General features: G+C 39.8%; 1 protein-coding gene across 1 annotated transcript in view; it reads right to left on the bottom strand.

Annotated features, from left to right (window-relative positions):
* Rock2 (Rho associated coiled-coil containing protein kinase 2) overlaps positions 1-17,687 on the bottom strand; it is a 127,420-nt gene that overhangs the window by 19,945 nt on the left and 89,788 nt on the right. Inside the window, exons 6-16 of the mRNA XM_021248400.2 lie at positions 11,150-11,294; positions 8,707-8,845; positions 6,458-6,549; positions 5,569-5,728; positions 4,721-4,781; positions 3,208-3,219; positions 1,668-1,747; positions 1,468-1,516; positions 723-858; positions 549-640; positions 78-324 (exon numbers count right to left, since the gene is read on the bottom strand). Of these exons, the coding sequence (XP_021104059.2) occupies positions 78-324; positions 549-640; positions 723-858; positions 1,468-1,516; positions 1,668-1,747; positions 3,208-3,219; positions 4,721-4,781; positions 5,569-5,728; positions 6,458-6,549; positions 8,707-8,845; positions 11,150-11,294 (1,213 nt within the window). The remainder of the gene's footprint in view (positions 1-77; positions 325-548; positions 641-722; positions 859-1,467; positions 1,517-1,667; positions 1,748-3,207; positions 3,220-4,720; positions 4,782-5,568; positions 5,729-6,457; positions 6,550-8,706; positions 8,846-11,149; positions 11,295-17,687) is intronic.

The raw sequence follows: 17,687 nt of genomic DNA, 5'->3' as shown, positions 1-17,687 counted from the left end.
CACAGCACCCACCATGTAACGTCATTACCAAGATACAAATGATCATGACAATTTCAAATGCAATCTCTACTCTGTACCTTGTAAGTCACTGATGATCTCTGATCTGTGGGTCCAGTCCCTCCTTTCTGACTCCAGAGCAGACTGAAGATTGATAAACTCCTTTTCCAGTTTTAACCTGGCAGTCTCTAGCAGGCAGTTTTTATCCTGCAGATCTCTGTTGTTGGATTCCAGCTGTTGAATCTGTTTGGAACTTTCCGCCTGGGTCTTTCTCAACCGGGCTGCAGTATCAGATTCTGTTCGCAGCAAAGCATTCGTTTCATCCAGCTGTTATTCCATTCAAAGGCAAACAAACACAGTGGTTACAATGGAAACACATTGGTTTATTACCCCGTCACAAACTATTTAAAATAAACAACAACCTAAAAATGTTTCCCAAGGACCTCCCTCTAAAACTAGAGCCACAGCCTTCTGATCACTGCCAACGAACCTCTGGTTAAAGAAGTCGTGAATCAAACACTATACCCTATCTCCAAGTAAGAGGAACCTACCTGTCTCTGTAGCTGGTTCACTTTCTCGGTAGATATTTGAGAGTTCTGGTTTCTTTTTTTCAAATCTTCAAGTTGATCTTTTAAGCTGTTGACTATAACAAAAAGCATTTCAGTGCAAGCTCTAACACAATATATATTTTTCTTGATAAGTATTTAATATTCTACACCACAAACCATCATTTTCTAAATTTCGTTTCTTGTCTGCTTCGTGATCAGCTTTCCTTTGATATTCTGCATTTTTGTGCTGAAGAAGCGCCTTTTCTCTTTCTAATTGTCTTAATGCTGATTCCACATTTTTCCGTAAGGTAATCTGAAATAAGGCTTAACATTATTATCAAAGGAATGCATACAAATCAAATCAAAGCAAAATACTTCAGTCATTTCAAAAAGATAAGAGATCTAAAAAACCTATCACTGTTTTGTTAAAAATATTTTTAATGCTTATAAAATAGCACACTACACTACTTTTAAATAATCAAAACTGTATGTCTATTGTTTAGTATGAAGTCAAACTTTCTATCACTATAATGCCCAAACCTATAGGTCTAAAATGTTATGAACAACAATTAAAGAAAGAGTCAATTTCTAGATTTAAGCGTGCTACTAATCACAATACAAATGCAACTTTTACTTGAAATATCTACACATAGCAAGTAATTCAAGTTTGCAAGAAACACAACAGAATGAAGTCTAGGTAACAGAGTTACCTTGTAATTTCAGTCTTGTCTACCAATATCAATATGTATTCCCACAGTATTAGAGACCTCTATAAGTCACACATCAAAGATTTTGGCAACAAAAATGCTAATAGGGAGAGTGGGGCTCAGTGATAGAGCACCTGCCTAGCACATAGGAAGCCCAGGATTCAATACCCAGCACCGAAGGAAAGTAAGTTAGTAAAAGAGTGGAGCAGCTTTACCTCTTCTTCTAGCTCCTTTGCTGTTTTCTCTAGGCGAGTATTGATAGATCTAAAGAATTAAAAAGGGTAAATAGAATTCTAATTTATGACAAAACCATAGTGAATGAATTTTAAATACTTATACATTACTTTGTACCTCTTTTTAAATAAAACGTTTAAACATAAATTTGAAAACACAGTTATCTGTCTACAATACGTACTTGCACTTCTGCTCGAGCTCCTCTTTGGCTTGTAGCTCACTGTTAAAGCGTTCTTCTAAGCTATACAGTTTTTTCTGAATCTGTCAAAAAACAAGAAATTACCAGTTCTGGTCATAATTAAAGACGAGACTCTTAAAGAAAATAATGCTAAGCTTCTATTTTTCTATGTAATGTGATTTCTTCTATGACAGTGTGGTATGTGTATTTGCTCCATGTGACTTTTACAGACAGAGAAAAACCACCCCTCTTGTTTTCTATCACAGAACGCATGACACATATCTGTCTGAACAAACTCACACAAACAGGGATGAGAAGCTCCTGCTTTGGCAGAATTCTTTTTTTTGGTACCGGGGATCGAACTCAGGACCTTGCGCTTTCGAGGCAGGCAGCAGAACCACTGAGCAAAATCCCCAGCCCAGCAGAATTCTTTTTTGACACCAAGTTTCAAACTCTGCTATAAAGAAAGGAAACCTCTTCCACTGCTTTTCTATAGATTGTATTTAAAAATATCACGACTACTGGTGCTCATGATATAAAAGGTTTACAGCTGAAGGAAATATTCAGAATATCCAACAGAACGTCCTAGAAACATATTACTGTTGTTAAAGAGGAGAATACAAGCTCCTTTGTATTGTTATACATTATTACTGGATACAGTACTCTGAAGAGAGCTGTGATTAATGACTGGTTTGGGGGAGGGGGTGAGACAGGGTCTTGCTATGTAGTCCAGGCTGGCCTAAATCTCATAGTGATCCTCCTGCCTCAGCCTCTCAAGGATTACAGACGTATGGCACCACACCTGCCAATGACTCTTGAGTAAATGATAGCCAATCAATTATAAGTCTTCCCTGTACTTTTCCCAGCTCTGCTAGTTCCTGAACAAATGCAAACTATATTGTTTCCTCTTTAAAAGGTTTAACTTTTTAAGTCCCTGTGGTGCCCTTTCAGACGCTTAGAGGTGAAGTCTCATTAATTCTAACAAAAGCCCAAAGAAGATGGTAGCACTGTAACCACTTGGTAAAGAAAGTGAAATTCAAACAAGGCAAATACCCAGGGGTCAGGAGAGGATAAACAAGTGGCGGTGCCAAAATCAACACAGGTCTTTAGAACCCCGTCTGTGGTTCTTTCCACTACTCTTCCTCATGATCATGCTTTCTGTGGTTTCTTACATATTTCCTATCTCCTAAGAAAACTCTGTTGTGCCATAATGTGGTAAAGAACATCCAGGCTAATGAATTAGTCAAGTTCCAACTGCATCTGGCTGCTACTGCATGCATCCTAGCACACCGGTTACTACACATTCATCAGAGGACCTTGCTGCGGGCATAAACCCTTGCTAAGTGGGAACCAGAGTCACAGGATACACATCTTAAAGAGTGGATTCATAGGAATAGTAACAAAAGGGATACTTAGTAGAAAAAGGCTGGAACTTCTCTCTCAGGTAGATGTAGCACTCCAAATGGAAGGTGAACTGTGACTACGTTAACACATTGCTACAGGGATGACTTTTTTCTGTTTTTCAACATATTTGATAACATACCTCTTGACTTTCCTATTAAAAAAGAAAAGAAAACATTAAAATGTTTGGTATGTATTTTAAAATTTTTTTATTTTAATGTAATACAAATAGATATTAATAAAAAAACATAAAACACTTCACACTTCTAAGAAAAAAATACAACAAAATTTCCTAACAAAGTAATTGGAGAATAACAATGGTTAATACACTGTGTGTATCATGATCTTTTTTGGTTTCTTGTTTTTTAAACCAGAATCTGAGCATTTCTTTTATTTATTTTGGGGGGGGGTTACCAGGGATCAAACTCAGGACCTTGCGCTTGTGAGGCAGGTGGTGGCAACACTGAGCTAAATCCCCAGCCCTCCTTTTTCTGTTGTTTTTAAGAGTAGGAAAATTTACTGGAGAACAGGAACAGGTCCTGAGGGGCGGGGTGAGGTCCAAATGGTTGACCTATCATAATCTTTTTTTTTTGGTACCGGGGATCGAACTTGGGACCTTGCGCTTGCGTGGCAGGCGCCGGAACCAGAGCTAAATCCCCAGCCCGACCTATCATAATCTTAAAAGAGCTGGCAAAACATTGGTCAGAGTACAAGCCATAGACAAAAAAAAAAAGATTCTTTCTTACAGAGAAGAAACAAAAAAATAAAAGGACAAAACTGTCTTTTCAATGAAAAGAAACTAGTAGTATATATAAATAAAGAGCAAAATAGAAGATAGATAGGAAGTAGGGAGAAGTTCAAATACTGTAAATCCCAAATTATCTATTCTGTTGTTTTAAAAATATTTTAAGATAAATGCTAATTTGTTATGCATTGGAACATTCCTAAAACATAAGCCATACCGAAATTATCCTAACTTTTATTTTCATAAGAAAAAAATGTCTAGCATTGTCGCATGCGCGCATGTGGGCAAGCATATGTGTGATTTAGCTTTGTATGTGGTTACAAATTGTAGCGGCCCCAAATACTTTTATAGTGTAAAATACTTGAACAGTGTGAAAAAATTATCCTTTATATGAATACATTCTAAATAGAAAATCAATTTTAATCTCTCCCCTACTTCTGTACCTTATAGCTTACTATCAGCATTCATTTTTTTTTCATGGTGACAAAGCTTCACATTTATTAAAGATAAGAAAAAACAAGAGTAGGGGAAAATGGGCTCTGCAGAGTAATAGTTTGGGAGGAAAAAATAAAAATACAGATACACCTGATAGTGTAGGGTGGGTAACCAGTAAGAGCCCCATTAGCCAGCTATCTATATTTTTCCAGAGCAGTAAGATCACAACAGTTTCAAGCTGGCACTAGAGCCATTTGGAAGCCAATTCTGCCCACACCTAGCGCCATGTGGGAGCCACCTCTCCACTGCACAATGCTTCCAGACAGCAGCAACAGCATCATGCTGGCGCACACTGCACCAGGCATGCAATCTGGTGATGTAAAAACCAGCATCCAATGAAAGCTTTCAAAAGGAGGATTACTAAGTATCTGAACATGAGACTAAAATAACTAGTGTAGCAAAAGTGTATACATACTTCATTTTTCCTTGATTGTACTGAGTCACTTTCTCTGCAAGGCGGAGAGTCGCTTAACAACCTAGAAGGAAAAAAAATAACATCCTTTGCATTTCGTTTTAATCCACTTGTCTTATTCAACCAAGTTATTCACTTTCTCTCTCTCCTTTGTTTTTGCTTTTGTTTTTGTTGTTTTTGAGACAGGGTCTGCCATGTAGTTCAGGGTGGCTTTGAACTCACTATGTAGCCCAGGCTGGCCTCAAACTTGTGGTGATCCTCCTGCCTCAGCCTCCTGAGTGCTGGGATTTCAGGTATGCACCAACACACTCGGCTTCAAGTTAGTCTCAGAATGATACACTGAACACAAAGATTTTCTTTTTACTTCAACATATTAGGATGAAGTAATACTTTTGCCTCTAGACATTCACACCATTCTCAGTATTTAAAATGCTAAACTTCCCTTGCCTCTCGTCAGATAACCTATTTTAACTTTGTTGGGACTGGAGTCTTTTCCGCAGACCTGTGCTTCCTCCTTCTTTACCTCACTTGCGCTTCTTTAACATTATATTCTTCACTATTCCATTGTCTAGAAGGCAACATCTCTCCTTTTTTTCAAAGATAACCCATAATTCTCCGGGTCTTAAGACAGAAATCACTGCTTTTGCTTTACTGTCAACTTCTCTCAGCTGGGTCCTTCCCCACTGCCTATAAACATCAAATAATGAAATAAAATTAAAAATAATTCACAGAGTCCTTTTGCATAAGCTCAGATTTTAAACAAAACTAATAATCTATAATTTGGTCTCAAAACAAGGCATCCTCCTATAAGCTACATTATGAAAACAAATAAAACTCAACGAGCAACATACAAATCGTCTCTATAGTAGGTAAATCCTATAAAGGGCAGCTGATTTCCCACAAAAGCTTTAGGAATTGGGAAGGTTTCGACATCTCCTTTATCATCCTCAATATCATCGAAGTTGCTGCTGTCTATGTCACTGCTGAGCTCAGGCACTACAGGAGCTGCCGCTGTCAAAAGAAGAGAAATAAAAATTGCTTCATTCCTAACTGAAACACAAGACACAAACAACCTCCATTTTGTGACGTATTATTAGTGACAATGCGATTATATCCTATTTTTATCATTTCAAAGAATTCAAATTTTATTACTATATTATGTCAGCTTTAAATATATATTAACCAGTTAAACAAGGAAAGATATATGATATTATTCTGGCTGCTAGAATTTACAAGAAAGAATAACATGCATATATATTCTTTATGGTCCTCAATTTTCTACACTCTTTAAGTAGCAGTATTTTTTACCCTTACAATGAATAAATGCGTCCTCTCAGTTCACACACTCTTTTCTCTCTCTCTCTATATATAGTAAAAATGAATTACTATGTTTTACCAGAGTATTACTGTATTTTCCATAAGTGATTGATTTATCAATTTAAATGCATTAAAATTAAAGGATTATATTTGACCCATTGTGAAAACTGAGATCCACAAAACTTCTCTTGAAAAATAAATAAATGTATTGTTTACTGTAAAAGAACTGGGAAATACTGTTGATACATACACATCAGCTCATTAATTATAAATATTGCTATAGAAAAAATGTGAAATAAAATTTCCCAATTTAAAAATGAGTTAGCATGAAGTATATCAAACATGCCTGTTGCATCAAAAAAGGAGTCAGTTTATGTGATTTGAAACATAATGGAATGGAAGTATTTGGATTTATTGACTTACTCTCTCTTATGTTATCCCAATTCCATTGATCATTCTTAAAGAAAGGATGCTGTTTGATTTCTTCTACCCCATTTCTCCCAAGGCGTACCTCCCTAAACAATGCAGTCAGAGATTGTATTATAAAAATAATGAAAAAAATAAAAATATTAGCTCAACAGTTAAACCAAAAAGAATCACAAGTAAATTTGAGATATTTTTATTAAAAGCTTCAGTTTAAATGTTTTTCAAAAGTAAACAATCCCAATTGTGTAGTGTGTGATCTCTGTGAATAGAGTAAAAAGACTGCAATATGCAGGGAGCACTGAGGAAAGTGAAGTATGTTTCCACCTGTAGTTTGAATCAGATGAATTGTGTCTGAGATTTTCCAGTAAGAAATTCCTGTGTACTCCAACCTGCAGGGCCCACCAACCTCAGGACAGCCCTAAGACAGGGCTAGCGCTGGCCACAGAGCTAATACGGTATTAAAATACCTCCCTTTCTTGAAAAGAATTCACACATTAAGTTTGGATCTGTTCCTATTTGCTTTGCTAAGCTCCCCCATATATATTGAGCATTACTCTGAATACCAGAAAAATGTTACTAACAATTCCATCCTTTCACCCTCTAAGTTTAATGAAGACCATTCTACACTGGAGAGGTAATGCTTGCCTAGCATAACTGAGCCCTTGGGTTCCATCCCAGCCACAAACAAAACAAACAAACAAAGAAACAAATCAAAACTATGCATTTGCTTAGGTGTGCTCCTAAACAGGAAAACCTGTGCCCTCCCGGCCACATTTACGGTAATACAGTGTTATCTGTTTTCCACCCATAATTCTGTAAATCTAACTCCTTAGATTGTACCTACTCCCAAAAGTGCTGAAACAAATCTTCCATGGATAATAACACTCTCTGCACCTTACTTACTGTGCAGAGCTGGGCATTAAATCTGGGCATTGCACATGCTAGGCAGGTGCTCCATTACTGATCTATACTCCCAATGCTTTTTATTTTATTTGAGACAGGGCCTAGCTAAGTTGCCCAGGCTGAGCTCGACTTTGAGATCTCCTGCCTCAGTCTCCCAAGCAGCTGGAATTACAGTCATGTACCACCACGCCTGGCTATCCCTATTTTATAATGCAATCCCCACCAACCCCACTTAGCCTCCAAATTATATATTCTACGGGTTATACTTCGATTTTATCACTATGGATCATTAATCATGTAATCAGTAAGTTTTAAAGTTTTACTCTACAAATAATTGATAAACATGATTTTCCTCTCTAATAAAATAAAGTAACTTTTGTTGCTTCCCTCCTGTAGACAAAATTTTTAAAAATTTATAATATTCAGTTTGAAGAGAGAAAACCAATTATTATCAACGGAAATATAAAGTGATGCAATTTCTTTGGAGGTCAGTTTTGCAAAGTAATTTAAGAATATGCATCCCCGAATTCTACTGAATACTGTCTGCTCCAAACGTGTGCAAGCTGAATATGAGGACAGTCACTGCGGCACCAAGAGCACTGTTGCCAAGCACCAAGGTGTGGCCTTAAGGGGCAGGGCCTCATGGAGGTGTCTAGTGTGGTCCACCACATGGAGGCCAGCAGATGGCTGCCCAGGATCACAGCACATGGATCGCAGGTTGGACGCCTTCTCGGACCTCTGGCCCTCACTCTGACGGCTTCAATCACAGTATCAACCAATGAACAAAAGAGAACCCAGCAGAAAGACCAAGGCAGGAACATGATCTAGCTTCCTAGCTTCTCTTTTTGGGCAGGTTTTCACATCTTTGCTTATCTATTTTGTTTTAAAAAATATAGTTTCCAGGACAGAGTTGTTCATATTAAATTGCAAATAAAAAAGAGTTGGAAGGATGGGCTCAGACGGCAAACATAGTTTTTATGATTATGAACTGTTATGTATCAGCACAAACTGTTCTTTCATAAGTTGTATAATCAAGAGAAATAAGGATTAACGACCTTAAGAGGGTAAATAATACATTTTATTTCTTTCAAACCCATTCTTTTACTGAGTTCTGATTTTCTTTTTAGACATGAGGATTATGATTAGAGTTGGATTACAAGTGGGCTGTGTACAGAAAAGGGTGAGGTAACCCAACATCAGCCTTAGCAGTAGAAAAAGCCAGCCCTGAAGAAAATGCAACTCAGACAAGAAGAGAGCCTGACTTCATATGTCCTCACAATGGCTTTCATTTTGACAAATTTCAGTGAAAGGGCTTCTTTACAAAGAAATTTAGCATGTGTTACCTTTCTGTTAAGAAGGCACAGATGAGATTCTTTGCATGTTTAGAAATTTCTGCATCTTCGGGGATAGATAGTGAATTTTTATGATCCATAATTTTGCTGTAAGTTCCTACAAGTGAATCTGCATAAAACGGAGTATCTCCTAAAATTCCAAGAAAATAAGACACTGAATGTAATAGAAAATGCAAATGCAATCCTTCCCATCTAACATTTGACTGTGTTATACTGGAATGGGTCACATGCACAGAGGACTTAGTGGCCTGTGAGCCAGGGGTCCCAGTTAAAACCAAGAAGCACAAGCAAAGAACGTATTTAAGCTTTAACCACACCAGTGATCCTTTAAAAACAGACTAAATGAATGCTAACTCTGGAATTTCTTTTTTAACAGACGATAAATGGTTTCTGAAGTAATTTAAGAGCAAGCTTCCTCAGTGGGGGTGAAGTGGAGGGTTCGGTCAGGATCCCGGATGCCTGAGCTAGATGGGCTCTTATGAGACTCCCGAGAGCTGTCACCCAGCCCAGCAGGTGCTAGCCCTGTGCAACATCTACAGTTACACCGGAACTGAACAACATGGAACACACTTGTTCGGCACACACACCAGCCGTGTCTCGAGGGTTCAGTGTGGTCCATGGTCACCATACTGGGCAGCACACATGTGGCTTGCTTCCATGTACCAGACTGACCAGAAGGGTCAGAGCATCTCTAGTGCTTCACACAGGTGGGGTGGGGCCCAGCACGGGCACAGGGGACCTGCTGAGGATGACAAACTCAGGTGTCTCCTGGGCAGGGGCAGTGTCCTCGCTGATAAGTGACTGATACAGAGGCACTGAAGTGCGCGTAAAGACAGAGAGAGCTAAAGGTGCTGGGGTGAAGGACCTGTCCCTGTGCCTGGACTCCAGGTAATGTTAGTGCCAACCAGGCCTCCCCAAAGCAGCCAATTCAAACTTCACATGGTACACTTGGAGTTACCTGTTATTTGAGGTGGGCACTGAATTCAAAATTTGTCCAGTGCTGTTTGGGCTAGTAACGTGATGGCGAACCTTTTAGCGCTTTCAATGATACCAACGGTCTGCTGTGGCACGCGTGCCAGGTTCACCAACACTGGTCTAGTGCAATGGAACCCTTTAGAGGAAGTCCAGTGCCCAGCAACCTAAGCAAGCACCTCAGTGGGCTCAGCCATTCTGCTGATTCCACTCTCAGACTTGAGCACAGCAGTGGGAATTTAAACAGCACCCTTACATCAGCCCCATCACTTCCTCCAAAGTACCCGATTTTCTAACTCCCTGGAAGGAGAGGCCATGCACGTAAGAAAAGCCACCCTACTTTCAAAAGATTACTAGATACCTCCCGAGGCAAAACCAGGACACACGTGATGTGTGCAGTTCTAGGGACCGCTTGGTGTGTGGAGACTCACAGACAGAGGCCCAACTCTCTGTAATTGACACTGTGACATGAGCCTGGGCTCGAGGGCAGGGCTAGGCTATGTGCACTGTGCTGTCACCGAGACGGGGCAACTTGGGGCACAGAGACATTCTACGGTACTCATTATTTAAATGTGGGATTTACTAGCAATTCCTGATTCTTTATCAATAGCCATACTCTGTTATCAGACAAATTTTACACTTTCTTTAGGGTCAGTTTCTAGGAAGTAAATTCTGTAACGCCAAAAATACATCAGCTCTAACGCCACTGCACATGTCAGCAGTCTCGCCACACTTGCCCTGGGAAGCATCTTCGGCTGCATGGCCCCACCTCAGCCGGACAATTCAGTCCCTGGCTTCTTTACCTAGAAGATATTTTTGTGACACAGATATTTTTCAGTGACTCTAGTATTTTAGGGATGTGAAATCTTGGGAATGAAACATGATATAAAGAAAAGTTTTGAAATTTTAAATATTGATTTGGTTAAATTTTAAAAATTATTAAATTTGCCTGAGTTTTCTGAAACTGAAATAAAAGTATATTTATCTTGATAATCAAATGGTCAACCATTATATTTGTGATTCATTTGATTGGAATTACATAAGCCCAAAATATATGCAGGCAGTAGAAGAGTTTACAAAATCAATTACCTAACAAAACTACATACACTGAAGAAAATTTAGTTGATTACCTGTTACTACTGGAACAGATGTTAACACTCTTACATGTAAAAATGTGTAACAAATATAACAATCAAGAAAATCTTAGAATGGAGGCCCATGAAATTGTAAACCTGCTCTTGTTAGTATTTCCTTAACTCAAAAGATCTGCTGAGGGGAACAGTTCCTACTTTTCACATTCTACTCAATCACTGCCACATTAATGTCACCAATACTGGTTCAAAGTTTCCAAAAATTCCAGTTTTTCCCTTGGACCCAGGCAATTTCTTTATATTCTCAAATTCTTGACTGAACTGTTAGGAAAAGGGTTTTGAAAAAAGAATGAGTTAAAATCTTCACTTACCCACTAGCATTTCAAAAAGGAAAACCCCGACAGACCACCAGTCACACTCTCTCCCGTAATAACCGTCGCCCCCTTGCGATTTCAGAACCTCTGGTGATATGTAGTCTGGGGTTCCGACCGCTGTGTCACAGTGCACCATGCCTGTCTGGGGAAACAGCAGAGAGCGAGTGGTGTGGGTCAGTGAGGAAACACACACGTCGACACAACTCATCACCGACTGTCAGGAGCGTGGCGACTGCTCCTGCTACCAACAGAGCCGCATTGCTGCCGCGGTAAAGGGTTCAGGTGAACATGGTGTGAAACACATCAAAATGCATGATGGTGGGGATGAGGAGCAAGTTTTCTCTCTAAAACACAGGAGGCTTCATCAATAGAGGAAGGAAAAGGTGGTAATCTCTGGGGAGACTATGCAAATCAACAACTGTTAAGGTTCTGTCCTTATTTCCTACTTCATAATGCAGTTATAAGAGAAGTATAAAACATGGTCCCAAAGTGCCTACCCTGGGGAGAGGAAAAGAATAGGTTAGAGAAAAGAAGCCTTGCAGGTTGCCAAAGAAACTAAAGCAATTAAGAGAACTGATGGTCTGGAGGTTGTATAAATAAATGGTTATTTTATTCAGAGAAACAATTGAAATAGATTAACACTGAAATTGAAAGATCTTAAAAATTTGAAATTTACACTTCTAAGTGACATATTTAGAAACACAGAGATGTGGTGTCAATGTATTTGGCCAAATGATAAAACCCCCTAATCTGGCAGACTTCTGGTCATGGCCAGCGAACCCCGGAAGGGGAGGCAGAATTAGAAGATCATGTGATGTTGGTGTAGGAAGATTTATCGTGGTGACTTTAGGATGTTGGTTCCATTGCAGGTATAATTATGCAAAGGAAAGAATCCAGCAAAGAACTGCCAGAGAAGAAATAAAAAAGATTTTATATGAAAGCACCCACCTTGATCCTGAAAGAAAACAAACCAACCAACAGCAGCAACTGAGCAACTTGAACACGGAAAACAAAACTCTTGAAGTAGGTGTGAACAATGTTGGGGTCAACTACACAGGGCATTTTATACATACAAATAAAGTATGTTTAAACCATAAAACAACAACAACAAAAAACCCCTAATCTGCGTTTATGGCTGGTGGGTAACAAATCATTGCAACCTGCTGTCTTTCCAACAAGGACAGAACCTCGAGGGCTGGGTGTGCTGCCAAGGGACATCACTGCTGTGCGGAGCTGAATAACGTCCTTCACCCAAGCTCCGCCCACCCGGCAAGGGTCCGGCAGATGAGCCGAAACAGCCTTCGTCGCTTCCTGCCCAACAGAGACCGTGTCCCCCACACTTCTCATAAGGAAGCTATTAAAAATGATAAATCACTAAGTATTGTTCCCTTGGGAAAAGGAAGTCCAACTGGTTCTATAAACATGATTTATGGAAGTGCGTTTATTTACGTGCTATAAAAACATCTTAAGCGTGGGAAGTTAATTTAAAAAACAATTTTTTTTCCTTCTCAAATTGACAGAAAAGACTCCATAACCTTATTTTCCCGAAGTAATTTTAGTGTGGAGATAAATTAAGAAATCTTATGGAAACTGAGCAAACCATGGGAGTAATACTTTGTGTGTACTGCTATGCAACAGAGAACAAGGACAGAAGAAAACAAGATAGTGCCTGACTTCAAACAGCGGGACAGACTTTCTCTTTGGTGGTGCTGGGGACTGAAGGCTGTGCCCTGGCACAGTGGGCAGCACTCCCCCTGAAGAGGGCGGCCTCAGCCACCCAGGGATGGTCCAATATTTCACACTTCTATGGGGGAACAGGGCAATCAGCGTGACGAAACTCTTAATCTCACCTGAACCCACAGAAACTAGATTTTGATAAAACATGAATCTTTTTCTTTTTTTTGGTACCTGGGATCAAACTCGGGACCTTGCGCTTTTGAGGCAGGCGGTGGAACCACTGAGCTAAATCCCCAGCCCAATAAAACATTAATCTTGTGAAGACTTCAGAGATAATCTCTTATTGCACGCAGGGGCACGCACACATACACACACACACATACACAAATAAAACCAAACAAAAATTTATTTAACATTCAAGGTTCTGAGGAAGGAATGGGCAAGATGAAAGAAAGAACCCTTTTTTGGACTGCAGCATCAGAGCATGTCCGTGGACACCAGCCTCGGAGATGCATCTGTTGAGTTCCCCTTCATTTGTCCTTGGAACTAATAAAGGCTGCTGGTGCCAGAAAGAGGGGAGCAGACAGGCTGACAGGGAGAGAAGGAAGGAAGGGAGGAAAGGAGGAAGGGAGGGAGGAGAGAGACAGAGACCACACATAAAATTAAGGCTGTGAAGAACGGACAAGTTAAAGCAGTGAGGGCACTGACAGCTTAAATGGAAAAAAATAAAGAGCATAGAAAAAGGAACGAGAATGACCTGACCTAAATGTGGTGAAGTCCAAGTCAACTAAAGGTAAAGTTTCATATGATGAAGGTTAGAAGGATAAGCTGGGTATCAATTTCATCAGTTTTGGTAAGACAAAAGATGTTTTAGTAAGTAAACTATAAGGAAACTACAGTGGTCTCCTTTGGAAAATTAATGTTCAACCCATTAGTTTTGACTACCATATTCAGGCTTTCAAAGATTAACATTGAAAACAATATTTAAGATGTCTAAAAACCTCGTGAGGAAGCTCTCAAATTATATGGATCTACAATCTACAATGTATGACAAGTCTCTGATCTGTTGAAAAGAAATACAGGAAGGATAAGTCAGAAACTACAGACTGACTGATGTACAGGGAGCAGGCAGGAAGTGGTGGGCAGAGGGGGACATGAGAATGGGCGGCAGGGACCCTGCTCTGGGCAGACACTCTGTAGAGCTCTAATTCTTAAAACTAGAGGAACTAGAGCCGGGGATTTATCTCAGTGGCACTGCGCCTGCCTTGCAAGCGCAAGGGCCCCAGTTTGATCCCTGGTACCAAAAAATAAAAAAACTAGAGGAAGCTTTCAACATAAAAAAAAGAAAGAAGTGACTGGACACCCCCCCGCCCTGCTCCTCTGTACAGCCACCTGGTTCCACACTACAAAGACACAGAGGACATCAGACCACCAGACAACGGTACTGAGTCCCGCTGCTCCCGGCCCAGAGGTAGGGGCTAGTGAGCCGCCATCCCACTGCTCCTGGTCCAGAGGAAGAGGCTTCCCGGCCACCGTCCCTCCCGCTGCTCCCAGCTCAGAGGAAAGGGCTTTTGGGCCACCATCCCTACCGCTGCTCCTGGCCCAGAGGAAGGGACTTCCAGGCCACCATCCCTCCCACCACTCCCGGCCCAGAGGTAGGGGCTTCTGAGCCGCCATCCCACTGCTCCTGGACCAGAGGAAAAGGCTTCCTGGCCACCATCCTTCCCGCTGCTCCCAGCCCACAGGAAAGGGCTTTTAGGCCACCATCCCTACCGCTGCTCCCGGCCCCTGTCCCACCTCTCCCAGCTCAGAGGAGGTAATCCGTGCAGGCACCAACAGCAACCCCCCCCAGTCGAAATGAGAAAACATGTAAATAAGTCTCAAAACCAGACTTCCAGATCACCTACAGCAACCCCAAAGGGAAATGAGATGGAACACTCTGATACTCAACCACCTGGACTCACTGAACTGGCAACAAAAGGGAATCTGGAAAAAATGAAATCAGAAATAATTTCTCAGATAACAGGAGAAACTGTGCCCCTAGTGCAAGACATGATTAATAAATCTAGAGAGGAGCTCAGGAACATGATGGAATCCCAACATAGGAAACAAATGGAATCCATAAAACAGATGCAAATAGATTTCCAGGACATGAAAAACTCCACTGAAAGTCTACACAGCAGAATGAGCCAATGTGAGGACAGAATTTCAGATATACAAGATAAGATTGCAATTAGTGACCAGGAAAAGAAAAATTGCTTCAAAATTATAAGGGAACATGAGAAATCAATCCAGCAGCTGCTAGATGATGCAAAGAAGAATAACATAAGACTGACTGGACTCCATGAAGAAACAGGAGAGAGTGCAGATGACATAAAAAATCTCTTCACAGAAATAATGGCAGAATACTTCCCAAGCAGGGGGAAAGAGCTTGACATACAGATAAGTGAGGCATATAGGACTCCAAATAGACTTGATCAAAAAAAATCTACACATAGGCATATAACTGTTAAGATTCCAGAAACTCAACAGAAGAACAAAGTTCTACAAGCAGTTAGAGAAAAGAAACAAATCACATACAAAGGAAAGCCCATCAGAATCACAGCAGACTTCTCCACACAAACCATCAAGGCAAGAAGAGCTTGGAGTGAAGTATTTCAAGCCCGAAAAGAAAACAGCCTCCAACCCAGATTGATGTACCCTGCAAAACTGTCTTTCAAAATTGATGGAGAAATAAGATACTTTCATGACAAAGAGCACCTTAGGAAATCGTGAATACCAAACCAGTACTCCAAAGAATTTTACACAATATCCTAGGAACAGATATTGAGGATCACAACCCCAGGAAGCAAAGCAGAATGAACCCATCTGGCATGACAAGAAATTAAATGGAAAGGGGGAGAACCCAACAAAAAGAAAAAGTCATGGCAATGACAAGTCAATACGTTTCAGTTATAACCATCACCAATTTGACTGATTCACCAATCAAAAGAAATAGACTGGCAGAATGGGTCAAGAAGCAAAATCCAACAATATGCTGCATACAAGAAACACACTTAATTCAAAAGGAAACTCACAGACTGAAAGTTAAAGGGTGGAAAACAATACTCCATGCGACAGGAACCCGAAAAAAAGCAGGAGTAGCTATCCTCTTTGCAGATCAAGTAGATTTCAAACCAACACTGATTAAGAGAGATGTAGAAGGACACTACATCCTTGTAAAGGGAAGAATCCCCAAGAGGAAGAGATAACAATCATAAATATCTATGCACCAAACACTAGTGCACCCAACTATATAAACAAATACTAATGGACATGAAAAGTCATACATGCACTAATACAATTGTAGTGGGGGACCTCAACACCCCACTGTCACAAATAGATAGATCAACTAGACTAAAAATAAGTAATGAAATACTAGAACTCAATCGAACTCTTGAACAAATGAACTTAACAGATGTTTACAGAGTCTTCCACCCCACAAAATCAGAATACACATTCTTCTCAGCTGCACATGGGTCATTCTCAAAAACAGACCACATACTCACACACAGAACATGTTTAAATAAGTGCAAAGGAACTGAAGTTATCCCCTGTATATTATCAGACCATAGTGCGATGAAACTGGAGATCCATAGCAAAAGAAACTAAAAAAATTTCATAAATAAATTCTTCTTTAAGGTACTTTTGCATGTTCCTGGCAATTGGGTGAGATTGGAGGTTTTATTTCAGAAAACAAGGGTATGACAAAAAACTATTATATATTACGATTTTGTACCCTAACACAAGGTAGTTTTATTACTAAAAGGCTGAATCCTTGAAAATTTTATCAGTAATATGAACTTTTTGGTCCTCTTGAGTTTTTCCTTTTGTTTGAAATCTGTGATATTTTCATAAAGCCACCCTTGAGTCATTTTCAGCTTTTCCTCCTTGAATGGAAACTAAAATTTTAATTACAATAATGGAACAAAAATGGGACATTGTACTTACAAGTCTATACTTACTTATAATGAACTCCTGACATCTTACAGCTCATTTTTTATTAGTCTCAGGAAATGTATTCTTTAATTATCCTTTACATTTTGTATTTCACTTTGTTTTTCAAGATACTTATTTTTCCCTCTCTTGTCAAACTTCTTTTTCTTTTAGATACAGCTTCTCCTTTAACAAGGGCTTGTAAAAGTTTAAGTAAGTAGCTAAGTGTTCTTGAATCTCTCAAGAGGACAACTTTATTTTTATGAAATGGATGTCCTGAGCTTATCTGGCATCTATATTGTCGCTGAGTGCTTGTCAGCTTACCTTCAGGGAGATCATGACTTGTTAGCTCATGTACAAGTGTGGAAAGAACACTGAGCTGTAGTATAATAACAATTCTGGGAAGTTAAGGATGAAACTGAATATTTCATTTATATTAAAATTTTAAAATCGAAAAGAAGGGAAAGAAGTGAATAGTCACTAAATCTCTTTGTGACAGTCGTAGGGACTAGCAATTAGCAAACAAGTTTAGGTGTCTACTGTGGTTAAACAAGTCAATATACCACATAGGTAATGACAGCCAGGTTTTTGTTGGCAAAGAAATAACAAAAAAAGAATGGAAGAAGAACAGAATGAACTCTGTGGTGCTGGACTTGAATCAGATGTATGACATTTAATGTACTATACATATGGCAGGTGGGAAATTAAACACATGTGGACATGCGGATTAGCGCATGAAGTACAAATAATCCCTGTCTCCTGGCCCTGTGCACTGATGGGTGTGTCAGGACACACATCTTGGAGCTCTGTCCACTGACAAGACATAGGTAATGATGCTCTAGGAGCAGTGAGCACATCTGGCCCCACTCAATGGTGACGGTCA

The sequence above is a fragment of the Heterocephalus glaber genome, unplaced genomic scaffold, assembly GCF_053883595.1.
Source record: "Heterocephalus glaber isolate CG9 unplaced genomic scaffold, H.glaber_assembly_v1.0 deba00001724, whole genome shotgun sequence".
Taxonomy (NCBI): domain Eukaryota; kingdom Metazoa; phylum Chordata; class Mammalia; order Rodentia; family Bathyergidae; genus Heterocephalus; species Heterocephalus glaber.
This window is presented reverse-complemented; position numbering and strand designations above follow the sequence as displayed.